This window comes from Aquila chrysaetos, chromosome 11 (genome assembly GCF_900496995.4).
Source record: "Aquila chrysaetos chrysaetos chromosome 11, bAquChr1.4, whole genome shotgun sequence".
Classification (NCBI taxonomy): Eukaryota; Metazoa; Chordata; class Aves; order Accipitriformes; family Accipitridae; genus Aquila; species Aquila chrysaetos.
Window position 1 is genome coordinate 3,567,984 of NC_044014.1, and position 24,091 is coordinate 3,592,074.

At 41.1% G+C, this 24,091-nt stretch overlaps 1 protein-coding gene across 2 annotated transcripts in view; it reads left to right on the top strand.

The window, feature by feature from the left end:
* C11H10orf90 (chromosome 11 C10orf90 homolog) overlaps positions 1-24,091 on the top strand; it is a 66,020-nt gene that overhangs the window by 37,428 nt on the left and 4,501 nt on the right. For both annotated transcript variants that reach the window (XM_030031470.1, XM_030031472.1), the window contains exons 4-6: positions 11,254-11,538; positions 13,588-13,781; positions 14,765-14,963. In XM_030031470.1, coding sequence (XP_029887330.1) covers positions 11,254-11,538; positions 13,588-13,781; positions 14,765-14,963 — 678 coding nt within the window. The remainder of the gene's footprint in view (positions 1-11,253; positions 11,539-13,587; positions 13,782-14,764; positions 14,964-24,091) is intronic.

Below are 24,091 nucleotides of genomic sequence, written 5' to 3' on the forward strand. Positions count from 1 at the left end.
TTTATGAACACCGCAAAGTAACTACCCCATCAGCAAAGTTGTTTATACCATTACAGATTCCCAATTCTTTTAGATATTTTTTCCTCTGATGTATACTAGCTCAAATCCATTCATATTAAGCTTTGGTGCACTATATGTTTATGCAATGAAATGTTTGTGAAATGAAATGTTTAAAAAGAAGGAAGAACTAGCAAAGAAGGGGCAGTGAACAACTTTTGACACTGTGTAAATACTTTAACATAGTTATCTTATGGATGAAGGAACTGCGGAGAGCACTTTGTCCATCACATTTCTGATGACCCAGAAAGTTTGAGTTTATATTAGTTTGCAGCTGTAGGCAATAGCTTCCTGCCAGCAGAAATACAAGTGGTAATAACATCACCATGGCAAGGAAAAAAAAAAAAAAAGAAAAATTACTTTCGAGGCTAGACTTTTCTGTATGAAATCTGTAAATGTAGTTTCCAGGATGTATAGGCTGCCTTATTAGGATCTGAAGTGGAATGGGCACCCAAATACTTCTCTGCTTTACAGGTACTGAGGCCAGGTTTGCTGTTTCCTTCCTATAGGGCCAGTTGAGTTATGGCCTCTTTGGAGTGTCTTTTTACTAATTTTTCATGTGGCTTCACTAAAGTAATGATGACTCTACTTATAGCATTACTCATACTATTTCATGTTCAAATCCAAGTATTCAAGACTTGGCTTTACGTGGACCTGGATAACCTAATCTAAGGCCCTGCTTTCAGCAGGAGGTTGGTCCAGATAATCTCCAGAGGTATATATTTCCACAATGTGCCACATATGAAAAGGATATTTTAGGAATATTAATGAAATGTAAATGTTGGGCTATGCTCCGGATGGTAATTATACTTAGAAATCCAAATCTCTCAGACTCAGTTAGGGTTCAAAGCCATGTTTCATGCTATAGCGTCCCAAGGATGGAATATGATCTTGTGATTTCAGCGCTATGGACTGTATCTTCTACTGGCTCCTTTGCTTTGGGTACTTTACTTCCATTATCTGGCAAGAAATTGGGCTGTAAGTGCTGGAAAATCAGTGTTACATGTGAAGTCAGACTTGAACTGTGGGAGGACATAGAGTGGTAGGACATAATTGTGCTTATTTTTAATGAGTGGACAGTATTTAAGTCCCTTGGGCAGCTTAAGGAACGTGTACCCGTTAATGTGAAACAGCCCACTGAGAGCCACACGACCTACCTCAGAGGTATGACCAAGGGTAAGCCCAGGCCAAGCTCCATGAAGTCCTTGTCACAGGTGATGGATGTGCATCACCCTGCCTTCGGTCATGGCTTTTAACAAGCTGTCAGAACTTGCTAACGCTGCTTTTAAGTGAATGCTGCAATTTCCTTTACTGTCTGTAGCTGATGTCTCATAAATACAAGGTAAGTTAAAAATGAAGAGATTAGTCTTGTTTCTGCTGAAGACAGGAGCATTTTTAATCCCAATTTCTCACCTACCTTTCATGAAGAATATATTCCACATGAATATCTAGTTTTCCATCCATCTTTTACAATCTATTACCTACTGGGCTCTATGCTGAATTATTAAAAAGGGGCAAAGAGAAGAAAATGGGACAACTTTATATTCATTTTGACCTCTTGATTAAACATTATCATCACTTTACTATGAAAGATTATAAATGCCAACGTCTAAATTTATCTGTTTAAGCTTAGATAATCATAAACGTCTTGATGCCTGAGCACCTTCACAAACCTCAGCTATATTATAAACCTGAATAATTTCTGCTAACACTTCAACTTTTATAGCATCTACACTTTTGTTTTTCTTTTGTTGTCATGCCCAAAACTGCTGTGCAGGGTTATTAAGGAAGAATAGCTGAGGTGGAGAGAAGTGTAAATCCCGTTTGGATGGTAGGTGCCCTGCCGGCTCCTGCAGCCCTACGTTGAGATGGAGAGGATGCGGAGGATGCGGCACTCGGTGTGAGGAGGGTGGAGGGAGATGGCAAAAGGGCGTCTCACGAATCGCAGTCATAGGTAAACTACCCAAAAGTAGGGAAATCAGGATTATGAGGTATGCATGAGTCAGCAAAGGAAGGTGAATATGACGCGATGGTGGTGGGTGTGACTGCGGGCGTGAGCAGGGGCGGCAGTAAGCGCGGGCACTGGGAACCAGCCCCGGCACAGGGGGGTCTGGGGGGACTGTGTTGCCGGCATCACTTCTCCTGCAGAATTCAGGAATGAAGCACTCAAGATGGAGAAGAACACATTTAAATCAGTGAACAAGACAGATCAGAGAGCTGGTATTGTAGTTGCTTATACTTTTTCCCAAAGAGAGTGGCAGGTGACTTGAACGCACAATTTACTTAATTAAAGCAACCCAAGACAGTGAATGGGAAAAACTGAGATGGGATCTGGGCTTTTGGGATGTTGAATGGCCCCAGATGATGATAGGCTTCTGTGTCCTTCTTAAACAAGAGTTTTATTAACAAGTGCTGAAAGGGTAAATAACTAAACTTTAATTTGTTTCAAGAGCTATTTTAATTTTTTTATGTAGTGTGCATGTCTGTATATATATATATATATATACACACTTGTACTGGAGTAAAATCAGAACAGCTGGTGCTGTGGGATTTCGATATGCTGCTACCTGCAAAGCAAAAAAATGTTTTTGTTTTAAATACACATTGAAAAGCCCCTGGTATTTGAGATGTTTGTATATCAAGGAAATATTTTTAGGTCACCTTTAAACTAATATATACTCATGGTAATCAGGATGGGCTAATGTAGTCTATCTTAAGACTGAAGACTATTAATAGTATTTACTTTCAATTATTAAATAGTATTTGAAATATTGCGATGAATGAATGTGGCCTATCTGGTGTTCTCACCTCATCTTCCGTTTATGGGAAAGTCACCACTCAATGACCCAGAGTACAAGATTAGTGTGTGTGGGAAATATATATATATATATATACACACATGAACAAGATATAATTAGACGAAAGCTGTTCCTTACAATATGGAATTTATTGTATAGAAACTTGAGTAGCTACAGCTGATGCTAATTAACTCTCCAGCCTGAGAATGTGTACAGCAGTAGTGATGGTGAAGACAGCAGAAATGTGAAATATGGCACAGAAGATTTTACTTTAGCTTGCACCTGCTAAGGATGAGGAGCCAAATCTTCAGCTGATGTCAACCAATAGAAATATCTGCCTTCAGAGGAGTGACACTGATTTACATCAGCCAAGAATCTGGCCAGGGACGTTACTGACTTGGCATTATGGACATAGCAGCTGGTGCCGACTTGTTAAGAACAAAGGACCACATGCCAAAAAGCCCATTAAAAGGAGCTCCTTTGATGTTTCACTTCATCTGGTATAAATTTAAAATGGAGGAGGCTGTCAATTTTCCTTAGTCTAGACGTTTTGTGTCGTTGGGTCTGTGTCACACTGCAATGTGACCTTCATGTACTGTATCAGATGCTGAGAAATTGAGGAGTCGGTCCTTACAGATGTTGAAAACTCAGTGAGGAATTGGCAGTCCTAAGTTACGAGTGATTCTGGAAGATGCTGTCAGCCTTCGAGACAGACCCCAACCTGTGTGATGGGCAATAGGAGTTGCCTCTCCTTGTCTTGGAGCTTCTTTATTCATTTTTAGAAGGAAGGGGATGCCTTCTCTTCTCTGGAGGGCCTGCAGACAGAAGGATGTCTGCCCTGTTAATGATGTTATGGATAATATTTCTATGAGTTTCACTCATAAATTAGAATCATTTTCCCAAAGATGATCGTGTTGTCTGCTGAAGATCCAAATTAAAGTTCAGCTCTCTTTGTTTTGGCATGTGAAAGTTAAGGGTTTGCTTTTTCTGCTGTTTTCCATCTTGTTCAGGGTGGACATTTCTATCTTGAGCTGTCAAGAGTTGGTAAAGAATGTGAGACAATTTGAAGTGAAAGACTCTGGAGGGGGCAAGTCACTCATTAGCACTCAGGGCAAGCAGTGGAGGACTGAATACTAGAAACATTAGAATAATGATTAAGAGAAAGAGATGGGCTATGTGGATTCAGTGACCGCATAATGCCACTGGAGTAAAGGGCCTCATTTTCCCCTTATTCACACTTGGTTTAAACAAGGAGCAACTCTTCTGCAGTCTGTGAAATGAGTACTTGGCTCAGGCTGGCTGCGGTAAATTATCAGAAAGAGCTGAACACCTAGGTGTCTTTGACATGATGAGAATACCAAGTGGTCGATACATTTCTTACCTTGCAAATCACCATTTAAATGTTCTGAATCATCCTGAATTTTTTTTTTAAAGTCACACTGCATCAAATTACTCCTTGAGTCACTACAATAGTGCCTGATAGCTTCTAGCATGACATCCTTGAAATGCAAACATGGATGTCTAACTCTGAGATTTTTGTTATGTGGATGTTACAGAGAATGTCTCAAAAGTGCAGCAGCAAATTTCAAAGTATTTTCAATAACCACTTCCATGGTTCTTAACAATATGAACAGAGATCGTCTCAGTCTAAGGACTAGTTGTCTGAGAGTGTTGGGTTTGTTAAAGATGCGGCTTTGGTATAGCATGGCCAAAAAGGCATGACAAGAAAAACAATGATGATTCGAGGCACGAGTCTGAAATCTAACACTGATTATCTTCAATGAGAAAATAATTACCAGGTGCTTGACCAACCTCCAAATTATGAAAGGTTTAATGAAAAGGGAATATTTTTCCTTTTAGCCTATCCCAGCACATGGGAAGCAAAGGGGAAAAATGTTAGCAAAATATACAAATGCTATTGTCGACCAGCTGGGTATTGGGAACCCACTGGTGCAAGCAGGCAAATCAAATCATGCGGGTGGATTATTTCCTGACCACTAAAATATTCTGCAGCAATAATACACTCTCCTGATCAGAGTGCAAGATGATCTCCTGCAGGTGCCAGGCAGGAACGTTTCCTTTTTGTTCGTGCCCTCATTGCAAATTACGGTCTTCTTCCACCAAGACTCTCCATGCGCAGTTGGTGTTGGTGCGTCACATCCTGTCCTGAGTAGCACGTTGCTACCCATTATCTCCCTGAAATAAGTGGTGTTCCCTTATTTAACACCAAGAGAGAAGTTTGATTAATTATTTGCAAAGTGTTTTGAGAAAATAAATTGGCAGTCACCACTGAGAGACTTATTGTTAGGTGCCGTTGATTAGCTGCATTATGGGATTGTTTGCTCTGGAGCCAAGTGTTGGACTACACTAATTTTGCCAAAAGCCTTCTGTAAACAAGCTGTTTCTTGACATCAAGAGGCTCTTCCTACTTTGGACTGATTATAGGTTTGGAGCCTAATAGCTCTTAGGTACACTTGATAAGCTTTCTCTTTTAAATGAGTACAACTTTCTACAGTCAAATATTAGCTTTTGCAAAAAGAAAGCATCATCCTTCTGAGAAATGTCTTCACAGCTGTCAACACCATTAAAAACAAAACCAAAAAAAAACAACAAAAGAGCTAGCTAGGAAAAACCCAACCTTTTTTGTTAGAGATAATTTTTTAATCTAGACTCTTAGCTTGAGGTGTTATTGATATAGCAAAGATAATTAAGCCTTAGCCTCACCAGGCAGGGCTGTTTGAAGAAGCATTAGTATAGGTACAATGACATGTTCATCAGGAGTAACAGTCTGGCTCATTCTCTCAGTTCAAGCTTGCAAACTTGCTTCGACTTTCGGTCTTGACAATTCTGGGAATGGAGCTGAGGACGTGGCCCAGCCCTGTCCTTCAGGATCCAGCCCCAGGTTTTTTATTGAAAGGTAAATCCAAGACCTCGTTAAGCATTGCCTTTGGATCAGGGAGCATGGGAAGAGCTACACTACTGTCAGGATTTTTTGCAGTTCGGATAGTTTCCATGGATGCTAATGCTGAACAGCGGCTGACACTGCCTCTTGCAAACGAGCCAGTTGACAAACATCAGAAGGCGGTTAGGGACATAGGTTTCACTGCTGGTCAGCAGAAATTTTAGTAAAAACATCTGAATTTTGTAGTACTCCTTGCTGACTGCAGCTTGTTGACTGATTAAAAGTGATGTCTTTTCCTTGGCAGTGATCTGAACAATAAATTATCCATCCTATCTTCCATCCCTTGACAAACACTGAAATAACTAATAATATTGTCAATGCTCTCAGTGTTTCCATTTTTCTGTGTTACCAGGCTGTTGAGATGATGCGGTCTGTTTACTTACATCTAAGATCGTATGGCTTAGGAGTGGTAATACTTGATTCATGATAGGAATTGAGTCATCAGTCTTTGTCATCAGGAGGCTGGAGTCTTGGTTTGGATTATGGATCGCTGCTTGCCTGCCTGAGCCGTGTGTGGGCTCTGTACAACCTACGCCTACATACACCTGGGTCTAAATCTCGAAGAAGGTAGAAGTTTCTTACATTGAAAGACTATTAATTGCTGCTCCTCTCTACTTGGGGTATTGGCAGCGTTAGCTCCCCTCACGGAGGTCTGGGAGAGCTCAGCAGCCCAGGGCATGGGGCTTTTATGAAATTAAAAAAAAAAACAAACCAAAAAAAAAAACCCAAAACCCAAACCAGCAGGTGGTCTATAATGTAAAGCCTACCTACAGTGGTGATGTCTGATCTCATTAATGACACGCAGTGAATCAACGCTGTGTGTCTCCTTCCCCAGCCACCTCTTGTCAGGCTTGCTTGGTGGTCGCGGAGGATTTGTGGTGCTGTGCATCTGTTAAAATGAGCTTTGGCCAATTCCAAAGAAGCACTTTGTCATGAACTGTCAAAAATCCACACTGAAAAGCTAGGAAGAGTGTTATGCGAAAGTATGAAAAGCTGCATTATCCCGCTGTAAAGTGAAAAAAAAAAAAAAAGAAGTAACAACGGAAAAGGGTATGTTTGCCTGAATTGTCCGTGTTTCAAGGAAAAGCAGGTTTAACCTGCTGTAATGCAGGGTCACTTCCTGTTAGCAAAACCCCCTGAAGGGAGAGGGAGGAAAATGTAAAAAGATACTTTACAGTAAAACAATATACTTATTTTGCTCAGAGATCAAGGACTGTTTAAAAAAAAGAGCTTTTGAAAACCTACTCCTGGTTTTACAGAATATTTTTAACTCCTCCAATATCATATGGTTTTCACTAAGGCATTATTCAAAAACTGAACTGTTGTCTTTTTCTTTCTTGCATAGGGCAATAATGACTTTTCTCCAAATGTAATTATGATGTTGTTCCTTAACTTTTTCTCCTATAAGCTGCTGATTTTTTACAGCTAGGGTCTATATTCACTGAATTTTATTAACAGAGTCATTCAGCTTTCTGTTTCGTCAAGTTTTGTTCTCCTGTATCTCCCAAAGCATTACACTTGCATGTCTTTGTTCATTAGTTTTAAAGTCTTTCTTCAGCTGGGATAATAGAAAAAACATATATTGCTAGTCATCCAGTTGCAATTCTAGCTGTTCTCAGAGGGGCATATATATTTCAAGTTTGGTGCGTGGGGATTTAGATATACAATTCCAGATAGTCTTAATGAGAGTAACAGTCCTAATTCCCCACACAGTATATTAAAAACGATTCCAGAATGTACAGAGTGAAACTCTGTGATCTTACCTTTAAGTACCTTTGCCTTTTCCTTTTTTTCTAAATATCATTTGCATCTGCATTCGTTAGTTAAGGTAATTGACAGCTGCTCTGAGGATGAGGGAGTTGATCTTTGGAGCCCATGTCTGGTTTGCTTTGCTGTGTTTTCCTGGGGATTGACTGCATCTGGGTGTACCTTTGGAATTGAAAGGTTAATTCAAGAGGGAGTAAGAGGAAAGAATTTACCAAATTGGCTCCATTATTATTCTGATTGCCTTCGATGTTAGACAAGAACAAAGCTGCACCTTTTCTTATTGCCTTAATTAACTACAAAAAAAAAAAAATATTCCCCACCATACTGTGAATCTAATAAGGATTAAGATTTAGTTATAATATTAGTACAAGATCTAAGGAAGACACTTTTCATGCAGAAAGGATGCAGTGGGTTTATACCTGAATTTCATAAGGAATCTTGCTTTAATTCTTTCTTAGACATCCTTTTGTTGTCGTGAAATGCTAAGAACTAGCCATCATCTTTTTTTTAATCTTAGACCCCATTCCTAGTTTTGTTCGTGGCTTGCTTTTCTTTCTCTCCAATCCACATCTTTGCGGGAATCCCCAGACCTTATGGGCAGAATGCCACTGGTGGCATTTCTTTTGGCAGGGAAGGGGTGCAGTGCAGAAAGGAAGGCTGTCTCCATTTGCACTATATGTAAGAAAATTCCTGGGGCTTAATTCTCAGTTCTTGAAGGTTACTGTACTTACACTTGGAAGCCAATATCCACAAATAGCTAGTTTGGTAGTTAGGAGTAAATGGAGTGTGAATACTCCAGGCAACTCTTCTTTCTTTTGTTCAGATCCATATTCTAAGATGTTAGAGAGGAGAGATGTGACTTACAGACAACTCCTTCACTCGCTCTGGTCTCCACTGTTTTATTCTGCTACCTTGCAGCCCATTTTCACCACCCTTTGGATACCAATGCCCAGCCATAGCAAATAGCCTCTCTGGGGACACAACAGTGGTTTGAGCGGTCTAACAATCTCAGTGAAGAAGCTGTTCGGCTTCACAACACACACATTTGTTGCACAGACCGTTTCTTGATATGAAAGCAAATTATCTCCTAGTGTGATGCTGCCTTGGCTGAGCAGAAACTCCTTTCTCCTTTCCACTTTCTTTTCTTCTCCTCTCTGCTTTCTGCTGGCCAGTAAACTACTTTAATTTAAAAGATGATTTAAAGAGATAATCTGTTTTCCATTCAAGTTCTTTCTGTGGCTTAGCTCCCCTCTTTTTTTTTTTCCCTCTATCCTTCTAGTATCTTGGCTGCCTCTGTGAAAAGACTTCCTTCTCTGCCGCTCTGCAGTTACTTAATGCTACCTGCTGCTTTCTTCATCTTCTCCTACCATGCTGCCTGTTTCTACCTCCTCCCACAAACACTCTTTGATACCCATGACCCCATTAATCTGTCCCAATGTTTTTTCCCTCTATATGTCACAAAGCATTTGTAGAAACACAGTGTGTAACTGCATGTATGGGATCGGAGAGGGAATGAAGGAACAGATCACTGTATATGCATGAACTCCAGCTGAGTGTATGTGCAGGATAGAGTCTCTCCAGTTTGTTGAGAGGATTTGCATCAAAACTAATTTCATCTGAGAAGAGAGCTAAGTTTTGACAAAAGATAAGGCAAATATTTGCAATGTGTGAAAAGCGAGGAGAAAAATAAGTTATACCAGAGAGAAGAGGGAGAGCTTGGATGCTAGCCTAGAATTTGGGAGCTCTGTGTGAACTTCCTTGCTTTGACCAGGTTTTCTGTATGCCTGTGGAATTGCTTAGGATGGGAGTTATCTCAGTGAAGTTAATTAGAAAAAAGTTAATTTTTCTGTCTATGCTGATCTTTAGGGATCCCTCACTAGAGAATCCCCTGAGAAGTTGACTCCTGTCTGTATGGTCAGTCCAGTTTACAGAAAGAAACGTAAGATGTTGAAAGCTTTCTAATCTGAACAGAAAGGGAAAACACTAGATGTTGTACCTTAATGCCTCTGATTTCCCCAGAAATACCAAAAGGATGACCAAAAAGAAATATAAGTCATTCAGATCACTAAAATGCGTACTAAAATAATTTTGTGGCAAAGAATATTTCTCATCTATTGTGAGTGGACTAAGGACTGGGAAAGTGAACTGAAAACTTCCCGCACCGCACTGCAGGATCTAATTTTACTTAATGACTATGAGATAAGGAAGTGTCTAGCGTGATATGCCATCTCACCCTTTCTTATGAATTGGATCAAAGGAGAAAAACACTTCTAATCTTCCTTCTGTCCTCAGCCAAGACACTGGAAAGAAGTGTTTAGAGAGGGACAGCTGCTGAGAATGAGTCAGCAGAGAAAAGAATTATGTGGCCGCTTTTTAAAAAGTGTTTGCCATGAAACACCAGTCATTTATTAAACATTTTATGTCCACAATATCAAATGGGACAATCCCTGCCTGGTTTGTTTAGGTTTATGGTTAGGTCTGAAACCAGCTCGTTTTTTTTTTTTCCCGTGTACCTCCCAAATCTCTCAGTTGCCTTCTTTCAGAGTTTTTTAATAGCTATTGATCATTTCCATCTACATAAATCTTTAGGTCCCGGGCCAGCCTGTGACTAGGACTGCTAATAGGCAATTTATGCACGATTAAGAAGACAGAGCAGAGTCATGCTGTGTGCATGGCCTTGTGGGTGCCTGCCTACTGGGAACCACTGCCAAGTGGTTTATAGGGACATAAAATAATTCCCATCTGCTCCTTCTTTCTCTCCCACTTCCTGATCCTGATGCCCTTTCCATGCTGTCCCTATTTCTTTGGATTTAATTTCCTGATTTTTTAAATATTTTTTTTTTTTTTACTGTTCTACCTCTTCTCCCTTCAAAACTCTGTCTAAAATGCACCTTGGAAAATGGACACTTCTGTGTGCTTATTTGCCCACGCTCTCAGTTTTCTAGGGTTTTGCTGGCAGTAGTGGTGGTCAGCTTGAATCATCTGTCAAGGTCTGCAGAGCACAGAGCTTACCCAGCTAGCTCCGTCGCTTTTGACATGGCAGGGTCCTGCAGTTGTAGCTGCTGTGCAACATCCTGCTCAGCAAAACAATTTCAGGGGAAACGTATCTTGTACAAATCGGACCTTTTTGCTGCTGGTTCCTGCTGCAGCTTTGCATGGAGGTAGAACAGGGACTAGAAAAGTTGGAGATGGGTGATGCTTCTGAGGTAGCCACTCCACTACAGAGAGGTGAAACCCCTGATCCCAAAACTACTTGGACCTCAGTTTTCATCACAGCCACCCTTGGATCCGTAATTATCATTTTGACCGGGTTTAACCAATGTAAAATGTTCCTCTCAAGTGAATAAGAGACAAGACAACGACAGATGGCATACCTTTTTTGTCCGAGGTATCTCGACTCCTTCCATGCTGCCCATCGGAGTGTGTATATATTATTTAGAACAGCAGTTTATTTTTATGAAGAGTATCCTCTGTGATTATTTCTATCAGTAACATTTTGTTGCAGTACAGCTGCATGGCAGTCATGATAAAATTTGTATCAGTTACAACTTTTAAAATATATGACTGAAAGCAGTTTTGCAGGAAATAAAAACTATGAGGACTAGAGGACTGAGAAGAAAAATGTTCCCGTGTTATAGAATTTGGGGTTGTTTTTTCTGTCTTTCACAGAAATGCTGTCGGGAAGCAAGAAGAAGCAACGCACCACGGGCAGGAGCAGCGGAATGGCCTCTGGCTCTCTTCCAGATACAGCATCCAGAAAGGCAATCGTTGCTGCTACCGATGGCTCATCGAAAAAGAGAGATCCCTGCAAAGACACCTCCAGATCCAAAGAGATCCAAGCACAGGGCATCCTGAAACCAAAAAAATCTGTCTCCAGTAGTATGTGCAATATAAAAGCTTCATCAAGAATCCTCTCGGAAGAAAATGTTCACAGGCAAAACCAGCTCCTAAAAAGTAAGGTACAAATCCTACTGTGGTTGTTAGGAATATGGTTTCAATAATAAGATGAGATCAGTCTCAAAGAAAAAAGTGAAATAATGGAAAGTCAGTCCATTTTTGTCCAGCTTTAAGTGCTGAGTATGAGTCATCTGGTGAGAGATCAATCAACTAATCTGACTGTATACATTGCTATGGTTAATAGAAAACAAGATTAAAATGAGAAAGATAGATAGGCTTACTTTGTAAGTAGATTCAATAAAATCTTGAAAAAACATTAAAATTGCAGAGTCAAGCATTCCCAGTCCAATCAAGAAACACCAGAAGTGAGGTTATTTTTACAACCTTGTTCTGATACCCTTCTTTCACTTCTGCAATCTTTTTTTTTTTTTGACACAACAGCCTGAACTATGTGGTGCACAGGCATAGCATGAAATACCTTGTTTGGAGAGGTTGTCATGAAGAAAAAAAAAAAGAAAAGGTTTAACAATTGATGATCAACAAGGTTTCAGCATGTGAAACATAATTTCTTCTAGTTCAGCACCGGTTGGGATGTCTGTCTTCCAACATTTATTCACATAGCTAAAATGGAGGTGGCACAAGCAGCTGTATTCATGCATAATGTATTTTTGCAGAAGAAAACTGCTAATATACTATAGATTAATTTAGCTTTAGTTTCAATCGGTTTGTGAGAAATTTACTCCAAGAATAACTTAAAAATGCTATAGTGGTCATATAGCCTTTTTTTTTTTCTTACAGCATTTTGTCTTACAGTTTTTTTGTAGGCAGGTAGGCAAAACTTTTTCATTACTGACTATAAAGCTACTGAATATAACACCCGTTTAGATGAGAGAAGCCTACCGTCTGCTTTCAGTGCCTGAAGTTAAATCATGCCATTTCACTAACTGGAAGTGACTTAGTTTTACAAAAGTAAAGCAGCCACCGAGATCTATCAAAGATAAAGTTAATCGACATCTCTGTAAACCTGGCTTATCGAGCGGTTTAATTTCATGTTCACAGGTTTCACGTTTTTTTCCAAAATGGTAACAAGAACAGTATTAGGGAGGAAATACAGTTCAAACTTTTATAAGTCAAATGTACCCAGCGCAGATCATTTTAATATTTTTTATAAGTACAATATAATATATACAATATGTCATAAAGAGGAAAATATTTTAAGTTTATTGTAACCAAAAATTGAAATAAAACAGTAATGGGCTTTATTCCCAGATATTTAGTTCTAGAAATCAAATTATTTGGCAAGGAAGAAGTACTCCAGTGTGACTTTTCAAAATAGTTCATATGGAGCTCTTCCGAAGTTCCTTTGTTATTTTGGATTAATTCTGTCCTCTAAATGAGAATCTGTCAACTCTGATTTTTTAACACATAGCCTCTTTTGGTCCTAATTTGTGCAGGGAGTATAAGTCATAGAGCATTAAAGCTTAATTATAAGTGTAGAAAATAATCTTTTTTTTCTCAATGTGAATTGACAGCTTTCATAATAATATGCTATAATGCACATTAACCTTTTGTTTATTATTTTTTTCATGGACTCTTTCCACTGGCTAATGAATATATAAAAATGATAGAAAGCAAACTGTATTATCAGCAAAGAAAAAAACAAGAGCAGTGTTTATGAAAGTCTCAGTATGGTCAAAGAGAGACGATATGTGATTAAGGTCCATAACAAGATGTTATTTCCTACAGTACGTGCAATAAATTGAAATGAACTCAAACTGCAAGTCGCAGCTTGATATCCTTTGGTTTCCGTAATGCAACTGTGTTACAGAAGTGTCTTGCTTTTGGGAAGCGAATACCAGTGGAGCTAAGCATCCGAGCGCTTTAATTACGCTTCAATGTGATGTCTGGCTTAATGTGAAAGATACTCTTGGTGTCACAGGGCAGTGAGTAGCACCTATGATTAGATTTGATCTATTCTGCTTAATGAGGCCTATTAATAATACCTTGGCATTCTTATTTCAGAAATTGCCCTCTATGTCTAATGAGGTGGAGAACCCAATAAAAAATTAACCATGCACTCTTAATGAACTTTTAAATCTCTCAAAGGTGATTATGAATTCTGTGGTTCAAGTGACAAAATAAAGGAGCACAAGGAGGAGGATGAGTGGGAGCGAGCCAGCGGGGTAACACTATCCACAGCTCGCTCGCCAGATGTTACTCGAGAGAAAAACGATGCGCTCACCCGGCCAGAAACTGGCTCCCAGACTGAGAAAACTCCACCAACCCCACAGACACTGCGGGTAAAATATCAATTTGTTGTTATTGTTGCTGTTAATATGGGGATTGATTTTCATTATTATTTTTTAATTTTTTTTTCCTTTTTCTTTTTTCTTTTTTTCCTTTTTTTTTCTTTTTTTTTTAATGGATGGTGTTTGTTCCCTGGGAAGTGGCTGAGGGCAGAAGTTCACATTTCCTTGATTTTTCTCCTTTCCAGTGAAGTTTTGGTAGCTTGCATTAGCTGCCAAGACTTGTTTGGCTGTCTGGTTGTAAAAGCTCCCCATTCTAAGCCCCACTTGCCCTTCCTGTAGGGGAACCTGGTAAAAGTTTGGGGATTCACAAATTTCCCAAAGACACTTTTGAAACTGTACCTTGAAACTGCCAATTTCCCCAACGCGCACGACATCCAGCACCACGAGCGGCAGCCGTAGGTGTGGATATGGCCCCAGGTTGATACGAAGCCCCGGGAGCAGATGTGCTTTCCTGCCTTCTCCTCTGGCCCGTGTTGCAGACCAATCTCCGCTCCTGTCTTCTGTCCTAAGACATTCCTAAATGTTGAAGCAGCCTTTGACTGGAAAGCATTTTCTTTCTGGATCATTCATGAATAGATCTGCATGACAGTCTAAATAAACAGGAAAGTTTGTGAACTGTCAGTGACAAGCTGCTTCGGCAATGGGGTGAGACAAGGAAATAGGCAAACCATCAAGGACTTGAATTTGGATAACTTGTAAAAATATGTAATTCAAAACCTTTTGGATATGTTTTCTGAAAGTTGGGGTTTTTTTCAGAAATTCTCAGTTGTCTGATCTGGAAATTTCACACCAAGGCAGCTTTCTAACAGTAAAATGAAGTCAAGACAGATGGGAAGGCAGATTGCTGACTTTCATACAGACAAGCGATCATTTTCATTGATAATCTCTTACTGAACCCAGTTAGCTGCATACCTCATTTTTTTCTTCTTTTTAATTCTTTTAAAACCAAGAAGCGGTTTCTCTGTTTCATTTAGGAAGCACTAGAAATCCATAAGCCTCAGTTCATCTCTCGTTCCCAAGAAAGGCTGAAGAGACTTGAAAATATGGTCCGGCTGAGGAAAGCCCAGCAGAGCAATGCTCCCGCAAGCAACCAAGGAGCACTTGTTTGCAAGCTTTCCTCAACATCCACTTCAAGCAAAAAAAAGCAATACACCATTCCTCACCCTCTCAGCGGTAAGTTGAATGGTGACCAGCAACAGGTCTGTAGCTATCTTTGAAATCTTGCCATGTGTATCGCATTTCCATATTAACTTTGTGAAAAAATATGAGACCCGCTGCTCCTGTTTCACCCCGCCAGTGCTCCAGAATCCGTCCTAATGCTCAAAGCAGAAAGTCTCTGAAGCACGGAGACGGGTTAGTGGGGATGAGGTGTTGTCCGTGGCAGTGGTAGAAGACTTTCTTGGGGACTTTTTGTCATTCTCACGTGCAGTGGTGTTCTTCGGCATGACACAACTTACTGCTAGTTATGGAGGTGATAGCAATAAATGGCATTTCATACCTCTCACAGCTCACAGAAAGACCAGTTTGGGGAGAGAAGTGACAGGTAGGGGGACAGGTGGAATTTGGGAGTAGGAGCCCCAATCCGGTCTTCTCAGCAGCTTCGGGTGTGGACTCGCCACTTGACTCCTGAATCCCTCAGCAGTGAGCTAGATGTGAGACAATGCTTGTCTGCCCAGCAGCTCTATGCAAGGCCGCTAAATCAATGGATCTAAACTCTGTGATTTCCTAATTCAGGTTGATTAGTTTGTTTTATTACCCCAGTGGTAAACAGACTCGATATCCAGTGAGTAAAGCAGTTCTCTCTGAGAAGCTCCCTTGCAGCTCCTTCCCAATAGCACCTCTGTAAATATTACCTAGGCGCAAGATGTTAAACAAATTACTTCTGTTTTTCTTTTCTTTTTTTTTAATTGACATCTGGCTGTTATTTAATTCAGTTGACTAAAGAAAAAGATTTATTTGTTTGGTTGGCATTCCTTTTTACATTTTCCTTTTAAATCCCTGGCTGTTTGAAGCCATCTTATTCTACTGAAAAGTAAATCAATTGAAAACATTAAACAACTAGATGGGTCACCTGGAGGGAGCAGGAAAGAAAATCTTTGATGTCCTCAACACTGGGAAACATGTATATATTTTTTGCTCCCTGGGGAATGAGATTGGGTGCAGGAAAGCTGGGCGCAGTCCCCATCTCGGGGCACTTGGCATGCTTTGCATTGGAGAGTACCAATTTCTATCGCTACAGCTGTGCCGTCTGTTGTGGTATGACAGAGTCTACCTTCCATCAGATACGTAATAGGTTTTACAGTAAGAGCTAAATAAATGTAAGTAAACAAAGCACAAAACATGAATTATATTTTCAAGAGTTGATAAAATTCATTCACCACTTCAATTATCCAAGTTAATTTACTTGGGTTCAGATCTCTCAAGGCTGGGCTGCCCTGGGGTGTTGGGGGTTCTGCGCCAGCACCAGCAAGCCCTCCCAGCAGGCAGTGGCACAGGCCACGACTTTGTCATCTATCTCAGAAGCAGTGGCAAATATCTCCCCCTTTGTTTGGTCATCTTCGAAAGTCCCCCAAACCACTCTGCAAATACTTTACGAAACAAAAAAATGAAGGCTTAAACCTATTTCTCCTTATAATTAAAGATTAATCTTTATGCTTGTTTAATGAGTAATAAAAGCATAATATTGAAATATATTCATTAATTATTCAAGTAAATTACCATTTCCCTCTTTTAGTGCTTGGTCATTAAAGATAAATTTGTCTAAAGAGAATCTTTAGTTTCTGTAACTAATCTGCCTTCACGTAGCCACATGTAATATTCTGTTTGTGAGATCTTACTATTTTTATAATGACAGAAGTGTCACATGTCTGTTATTTAAGCAGAACTGTAATTAATATTGGAAATCCTAGATCCCTGATAAAGCACAACTGTGTAGGCTGCTGTTCAGAGGGCTCTGTAGGAGTCTACTGAGTATATTTAATTTGCTCTGAGTCCTGACAATTGGTATTTTTGGACTTCTCCTGGTGGATGCTATTGTGCAGAAGGATTACTATCATTAATGAGTCCCAGAGTGGGGGATCTTTGTTTCCTACAGATGCTCCCAAGCTTTTCTAGTTGCAACGCCTCTTGCAGAAGAGGCAAGAGCTTTCCCCTCGTGCTCGCCAAGAGCACTGGCTGCCTGCATCCTTCTGATGTCTCTGCTGATGACAGCGGGGTCACAGCCTTCTCCTGCCCTTCTGCCTGCCCCCAAAGCTGGAAGGAAGAGAAGTTATCGTTTGTTGTCATCATTATTCTGTACTCTCTGGAAAAGCCAGTTTAGCCTGTAAAATGTGCTTTTAAAGCAAGGGAGGACTTTGTGTTGTGTTTTGGAAAACAAAAGTAAAATGAAAGGAAAACGTAGCTGTAGTCCAGGTAGGGATGCAAGCACAGTTTCGTTTACTGAGATGGGAAGTGGATATCAAAATCCCAGTGATTTAAGGATGCCATTTCACATTACAACCTGGCGCAAGGGAGGCTGTGGGCACAAGCAGCAGTGTCACCACCTGCTCTGTCGCTCTGCATGGTCCATCCATGCCCCCGTATTTCAGCTGGATCTAGCAGAAGCTGCTTTTTAACTTACCTTTTTTTAAAATTAGGATTCCCTCTTTGAGTTTTTATCAGATCAAACGACCGATCCAGCTCGTCAAACTGTTGTGATGGGATGAGCGGGTGCGGGGGAGGCGAGAGGGAGGGTGGGAGATGGTGAGGGAGGAGAGCGGCACCGCTTCCCTCGGGACCAGCCTCCCATTTTTATGGGTGTACCGAGACCGTACCCTTCCCAAAGAGAGCTCCAGGGCTGCTCGCGTACCACACCCGTGCACAGATGACACCAAAAGCTGCCTGCCAGCCAAAGCTGGCTGAGCAAAGGAAACATGGCAGGGTTCGTCCCTGACCGTGTATTTCAAAGCCAGCTTTTCAAGTGGTAGAGAGCCTAGGATTTGGGCAGGGCACAAAGTGCCCAGAAAAGGAAAAATATCCTAAGGTGTGTCTGTAGGTCCAAACACAGAAAGTCCTGAATGCCACCTCCATCTCCGGCTATGTCTGGTCGTGAGTTGGTCGTGGTCCAAGAGCAGCTGACTGTGACACCGAAGCTGGGGACAGGGACTGGCGGCTGAGGCTCAGCGTTGTGTTATCCCAACCATTGCTTTCCAGCACGGTCCAGCTGCCTGGGGTGCACTGGGTGACATCAGAGGGCACAGACCTGCCGTACATCCTCCCTATGTCACCATGGATACTCCTGTGGTCATCTGGAAGCCGATGTCTGTTGCAGTCACTTATAAAGGCCAGAACAGATATTAGACCTCAGCCGTCATTAGAAGTCAAGGGAACTGGGCACCTAACACTTCTGTGCACGCAGGGCAGTTGCTTTGCCATGTCCTCATAGCCACTGGTATTTTATTTGGTACTAGTATTAGTGGTTCTCCTGTTCTCCCCGCTAGTCTTAAAAAATCTCTGCCAAATGCAGCCTGCCTGCAGGTTTCTTGGTCTCGGGACGCCAGCTGCTCTTACACAACATCACACATTGAAACAACATCTGAAATTAAGAACCCAGGAGGGTAAAATGATAACCTGGAAACTTGCTTAAGTATACAGCATTGTATTGATGGCACCTCTAGGCTTCAGGGTATGATCTTCTGGTTGCTTTTTTTCAGTCTGGTAGCTTCCTCCTTTCTCTTTTTTTCTCTTTCCTTATGTCTTTGGGATTTGTGGAGGTAGAGGTCTTTATGGCTCTGAGGTTCCTAGGGCTCATTGCCAGCACACCCTCATACGTTTTCCAATGGTCTTTTTTGTAAGAGGAGGTTGGCTGATGAGTTTAATTTCCACTGACCCCGACACGGTGACCCCAAGGATGGATTATAAGCGCATTTGTGGCTGGGCAGCAGTAGAGTGTCTCCGTGCAACCCCGAGGTGCTCGCAGAGCAAGTCGCTGCAGCATCCTTGCTGCAAGCACTGGCAATAGCATTAGTTATCCGATTAGTTTTCCATCACCGGAGGATATTCCCTGACCCAGTTCCCCACGTACGCATCCGTGCCCGCACGGGAAGGTGGCACAAGAAGGGGAGAGGTGGGACTGCCTCCTCGGGTGGCAGCCTGTCTTTATGCAGGCATAAATGGGGGTTAAACTGCAGCCCGAGATGTTTCCCCCTGCACTTGGTAAGTTTGATGCAATGATATCTCGCTGAAATAAGCTTGTTACATGCACTTCACTCTGGACTTGCAGCTTTTATTTCAACAAAATAATTTCCAGCCAGAGCAATGACCTTCAGAGATTTTTCTTCCCCTGAGATTATTCTATCAGACTAAAGTGTCATTATTGATAAAACAAAATTATTAGCTAGCACGGTTTTCCAATGTTTTGACAGTGTTGTTGCAACTTTAGTTTCTTGTAGGAGAAAGAAATAATTGCTATTCAACATAATTTCCATATAAATACCAACATCTGTGCAGTTTCCGTTTACCTTCTCATCCGCCAAAAAAAAAGTTGTTTACCATTTTTAGTTGTAATTCCTGAGCAGGATTTTACAAATTCTGAAAGTAATCTTACAAAACCAAAAATGTTTATCCGGCAGAAGATTTTATCGTCACAAGAGCACTTTGAAGGCGGAGAACCTGCAACTCTCACGCTAGCCTTTGTGCTGTGTAATGTGTACTGCTAAATTTCGAGAGTGCTAATTAGTCCAAGATAGACTACTCTGCTGTTGACTATGTCGAACAAATTAGAGATCCCACTGTGACGAACTGAATAGAAACAATGTTCAAATAACTGGATTTAAATCTCTAAAACCGTAATGTAATTACTTCAGTGACAGGACTACCAGCTGTTTATAGGCCTTTAAATCTGCATAATGAACAGCCTTGTGATCTTAGTGTACACAAGCACTTTCAGAGGTTTAAAAAAATTTCTCAGGCACATATGGTTTTTTCGTACCTTCCATTTTCCTTTCCTTTGAGAGGGTGGTGGTTCATTGGAAATGGCAATATAAGTTGAATGTTACCATTCAACCCCTACCGCGGTGCCTGCTGTGTTTCTCTGGATTTGTATCCAAATCCTGTATCTTTAGTAATATTTTGGAAACAATTTTATACCTCCTCAGTGGTGCTTCTAAACCTTTCCAAAAAGCTTTATTGTAACTGAAAAAGCCTGGAGGGCGAGGATTGCTGTTTGTTTGTTTGTGTTTTCAAGGGGTTGGTTTCTTGAGAAGCTCTACGCCAGGGAGGTTTTTATTGGGACTGTAGAGAGAGGAGAAAACGGCAATCAGAGAATTTGCAATAAGCGTGCAGGCGGCAAATCCTGCAGCCGCTAACATGCATCCTCCTCGTCTTCAGATGCCATTGGCGGCTGAGGAGAAGTTTGCAGCCACCAGCCCATCTCTGTTCATGTGTGACTTGACTTGTGCCATTTCTCGGGTTCCTTTTCCCCATCAAAACTCATAGCTAGCGGTAGTGCCACAGATCCTGGAGGCACCTGGCCTCTTGGTTAAGGCTGACAGCTCTGAATAAAGACTGAGCTGCAGTCAGGTAATTGAATTAGGAAGAGGAATGACCTATTTTTATGATATTATTACTCATCACATTGATTAGAGCAGTGCCTATGAGTCAGCTAAGCAGGGCAGCACATTGCAGGTCCCCTGGGAGTGGGTGACACGGTCCCTCGGGAGCCCGATGCTCGGACTCCCTGTGACAACAGGGGAGGAGGTGATGCTGTGAATGGGGTGACCAGCATGTCCCCTCCATGCCCTCATCCTTGCGAAGGAGGGGGATAGCCAGCCTCTGTGCAAGAAAGGTGGCAATAAATTGGAAAATCTTCAAATAAGAAGAGTTTTCTGGGTGGATGATGACAGCGTTGAAACAATATGCCTTATAATGGGTGACTCATGAAGTTCAGTCAATTTGCTGGGCGATCATTTCATTGGAGTCTTGAAGCAGCCAAATAGAAAAATGAATTTTTGATGATGGTCTTTTTAATCCAGGAGTAAAAGCTCTGATTTCACCCATGATTAGAAATTGAAACTAAAGAAGTGGGGATTAAGAAGCTGGTGCAAATTTTACCAAAGATTAAACTAATCTTTTGATGAATTTACCAAGATCTGTCACACCTTCTACATTAATTGCTATTTTTTGAAAGAAATTTTATGCTTTTTAAGACTACATGCTCTAATCAAACAAGAATGATTTAGGAAGGCCAGGTGAGATGCTAATTAATTTTTTTTTGGATGAAAACCATGAAAGTTCAAGTACCATTTAGACAGAGGCGACTGAAATCTCCTGCATCATGCCCCAAATTAATTTAGTATGAAAATATTTTCATAAACCTGTAAACTTTATAGCTTTTTTAGAGATACTGGTGATGTTTTCCATTGTTAAGACTGAAATATTAAGGAGGATCAGAAGTCTCAATGGCCACAGTGTAGGACAGACCCTGAACAGCTGGAAAGCCCATGAACCACCTCCCTGTAGGTTCTCTTGGGTGAAGGACCACTTTTGAGCTTCAGCATTTCTCTGAGATGAACAGAAAGTCCAGACAGTCTTACCATCAAACCTTTAACTAATGGGTTATTGCATTTTTTTATAAATAATACCAAAACCTCATCTGTTGACAGCAGCTGAAGTAATTCATTGCATGAAGTCATTGACATACAATGTGCAAAAGTTGGGCAGCACCCCTGGGTGTAGGCAGTAGTTTATATTCTCTGGATGAATTCCCAGCCAAGTGCTATGGGCATGCTAAGCTGAATGCCACCTAGACATTTATCTTAGATTCAAGGCTAATTTATTTTTTAGGGGACTGTTGATTTAAAAAAGCAGTGTTTAAAAACATCTTTTAAATCTTAGGACTTCTCTGGGTGAATGGGGTTTTGGTGAATTATTTTTTCAGTTCAGTAAAAAAAGCAGTTTAATTAGAAAACCACCACTACCAGTGCTTCGCTTTTCAGGGACTAGAAACACATGCTCAAAGGCACATTTTATCTCCTAACAAACTTTGAGAATTTACATTCATGTTAGGGGAAAATGTATGTATATTCTGACAGGCAGAGTTGAGCCTTTGATACATTTTACCACTCTTTTTCTTTTTTAAGCGTTTCAGTGATTCACTGGTAAATAGTAAGTCAGGGGATGGTTCCAACACAATCATTTTATCTGTTCTCTGTCTAAACATTTACTAACTTCCCGAGCAGGGAAGTTACTCATCCTGCCTGAGGTGCAGTTTAGCATTAGTTAAAATATATTACAGTGATGACCCATTTACCTTCATTTACAACTTGCTGAAATGGCTTCTTTCTCCCACTGTGGAGATGTCAGACCACTGTTGCACACAGTGTTGGTATAAATACCAGAAGCTCAGTAGTTTCACAAGGTTTGAATAAAACACCAATGAAGTATTTCATGCCTATCTGTCCAGACCTTCTTCTAACTAACTGTGGCGCATCACTGGAAATGCTGAATGTCTGCTTTGAAGTCCCTTCTTTTCTGTACTTCAGAATAGTTTTCTCCAAAAGTAATACAAGGCTATGAAATTTGATAAGGAACTTTGATAAATGCAATTTGGAAGACTATCAACCTGGGGAATTGTCCACCTTATGCCCCACTTTGATCTTCACCTGGTAGGGAAGAATGTTAATTCAGGTCTTCGTGATGTGTTTGGCAGGTTATTATAGCTCTGAATGTGTGCTGCTCCTCCACTTTGAAATACACCTTCTTGTCAGTATTGAATATTAACAAAATTTAAATGGACGTGTGATTTTTATTTTCTCATTTATACCAGTTTTTATTTATTTTTCAGTTAATTTTTGAATTCTAATCCTAAAATCCATCAAGGATTAGCCTTCTTTCTGCTTGCATGTGATTTTTTTTTCTTATACATAGTGAGCTGAGAGTGAGCTGAGAGATACTACACGAGTGTTTACCCCTAAGTGTTAACCTTTTGACTCCAAGCTGCTTCACAAAGGGTATTTTTATAACCAAGGTAGATTTTTTTTTTTCTTGGAGGATTTTCCCCAGACCCTCTTTTTAATCCTTCCCTCAAAGCCACCCGCACAGCCACATACCTAGTTCCAGGCAGAATCACGGGCAGTGATGGGTCTGACGCCCTTCAAGACCATTTTTGTGCCATCAGGAGAGGATTATTCTGGAAGAACAGCCACACGCTCCAGTACCCGCACAGCGCTCGGCCTCTGCGGTGCTTCCCACCGACTCAAACACAGAGGCCAGCCTGTTTTAGCGTCTCAGAAAAAATACAGATTAGCTTGTCATGCTGTTTACAAGATAGGTCGCAGGCCTGCAGGTCCCCGGCTGGGTTTTTCATCCCTTGCATGTTCTGGTGGCTACGCACAGAGGTCTGGAAATGTTAATGTGTCATTAAGAGCTTTTATTTAGGAAAAAGGCAGGGGGATCCCTAAAACAATTAGTTTTATTCCAGAAATCCTACATCGGAGAATTCCTGGAATAAAAGCTCATAAATTTGAGCAGATGTCACTCACAGTACATAGGAAATCACATAAAACCCAGGGTCTGTGCTGGCCGGTCACGCTGTCCGATCGTATCGCACCTCGGGAGAGGTCCACCTTGACTTACCGTGTGAGGGCTTGGCGCAGGTGGTGCAGGTCTCTGCTGGGGTCTTATTTCCAGTGCCCTCAGCTGCTCTTCTGTGCCCAAGGATGTGGGAACACGCGAGGAACTGGTTGTGGCACCAGGGATCTCGTCCTGAGGACCATATTACCACACAGACAAAAAAGATGCCTGAATTTGCCGTGCAGCAAGAAGTGCCTCCTGTTTTTGTTTTAGCACTGCAGAGAGCCCATAGTGATGGCTTTACATGATTTCAGACTGGTCCAGTGCCATTCTCCAGGTTAGAGGACGTGCCTTGTGGGAACGGATGCATCCTGCAATCCGGAGCTGTCAGAACGAGGTGTGCAACCTCGAGCAGCAAGGGACTATGCTGAGGCTGCTCTGGAGTGTGCTGGGATCCACACTGGTCCCAGAAAATCAATGACCCTGGACCCTAATCTTTCACCAGGACCGTTCGGGCCACAGGCAATCTGGTCTCTTAAGTTTCAGGGTTATTTGGACACCAATAGCATCCAAGTGTTTATTCCTTTTAAGTTAATCACCATGTAAATGAACATAAAACTGCTAATAAATAAAAGGCAAATTATATTTTCCTAGCAAATTGAGCATGTTGTGCGTGTGTGCTGAAGATTTAATAAGCATGAATAAGTGTAGACAACTGCTGAGTGGAGAAAAGTTAGTCCTCAGGCAGAGGA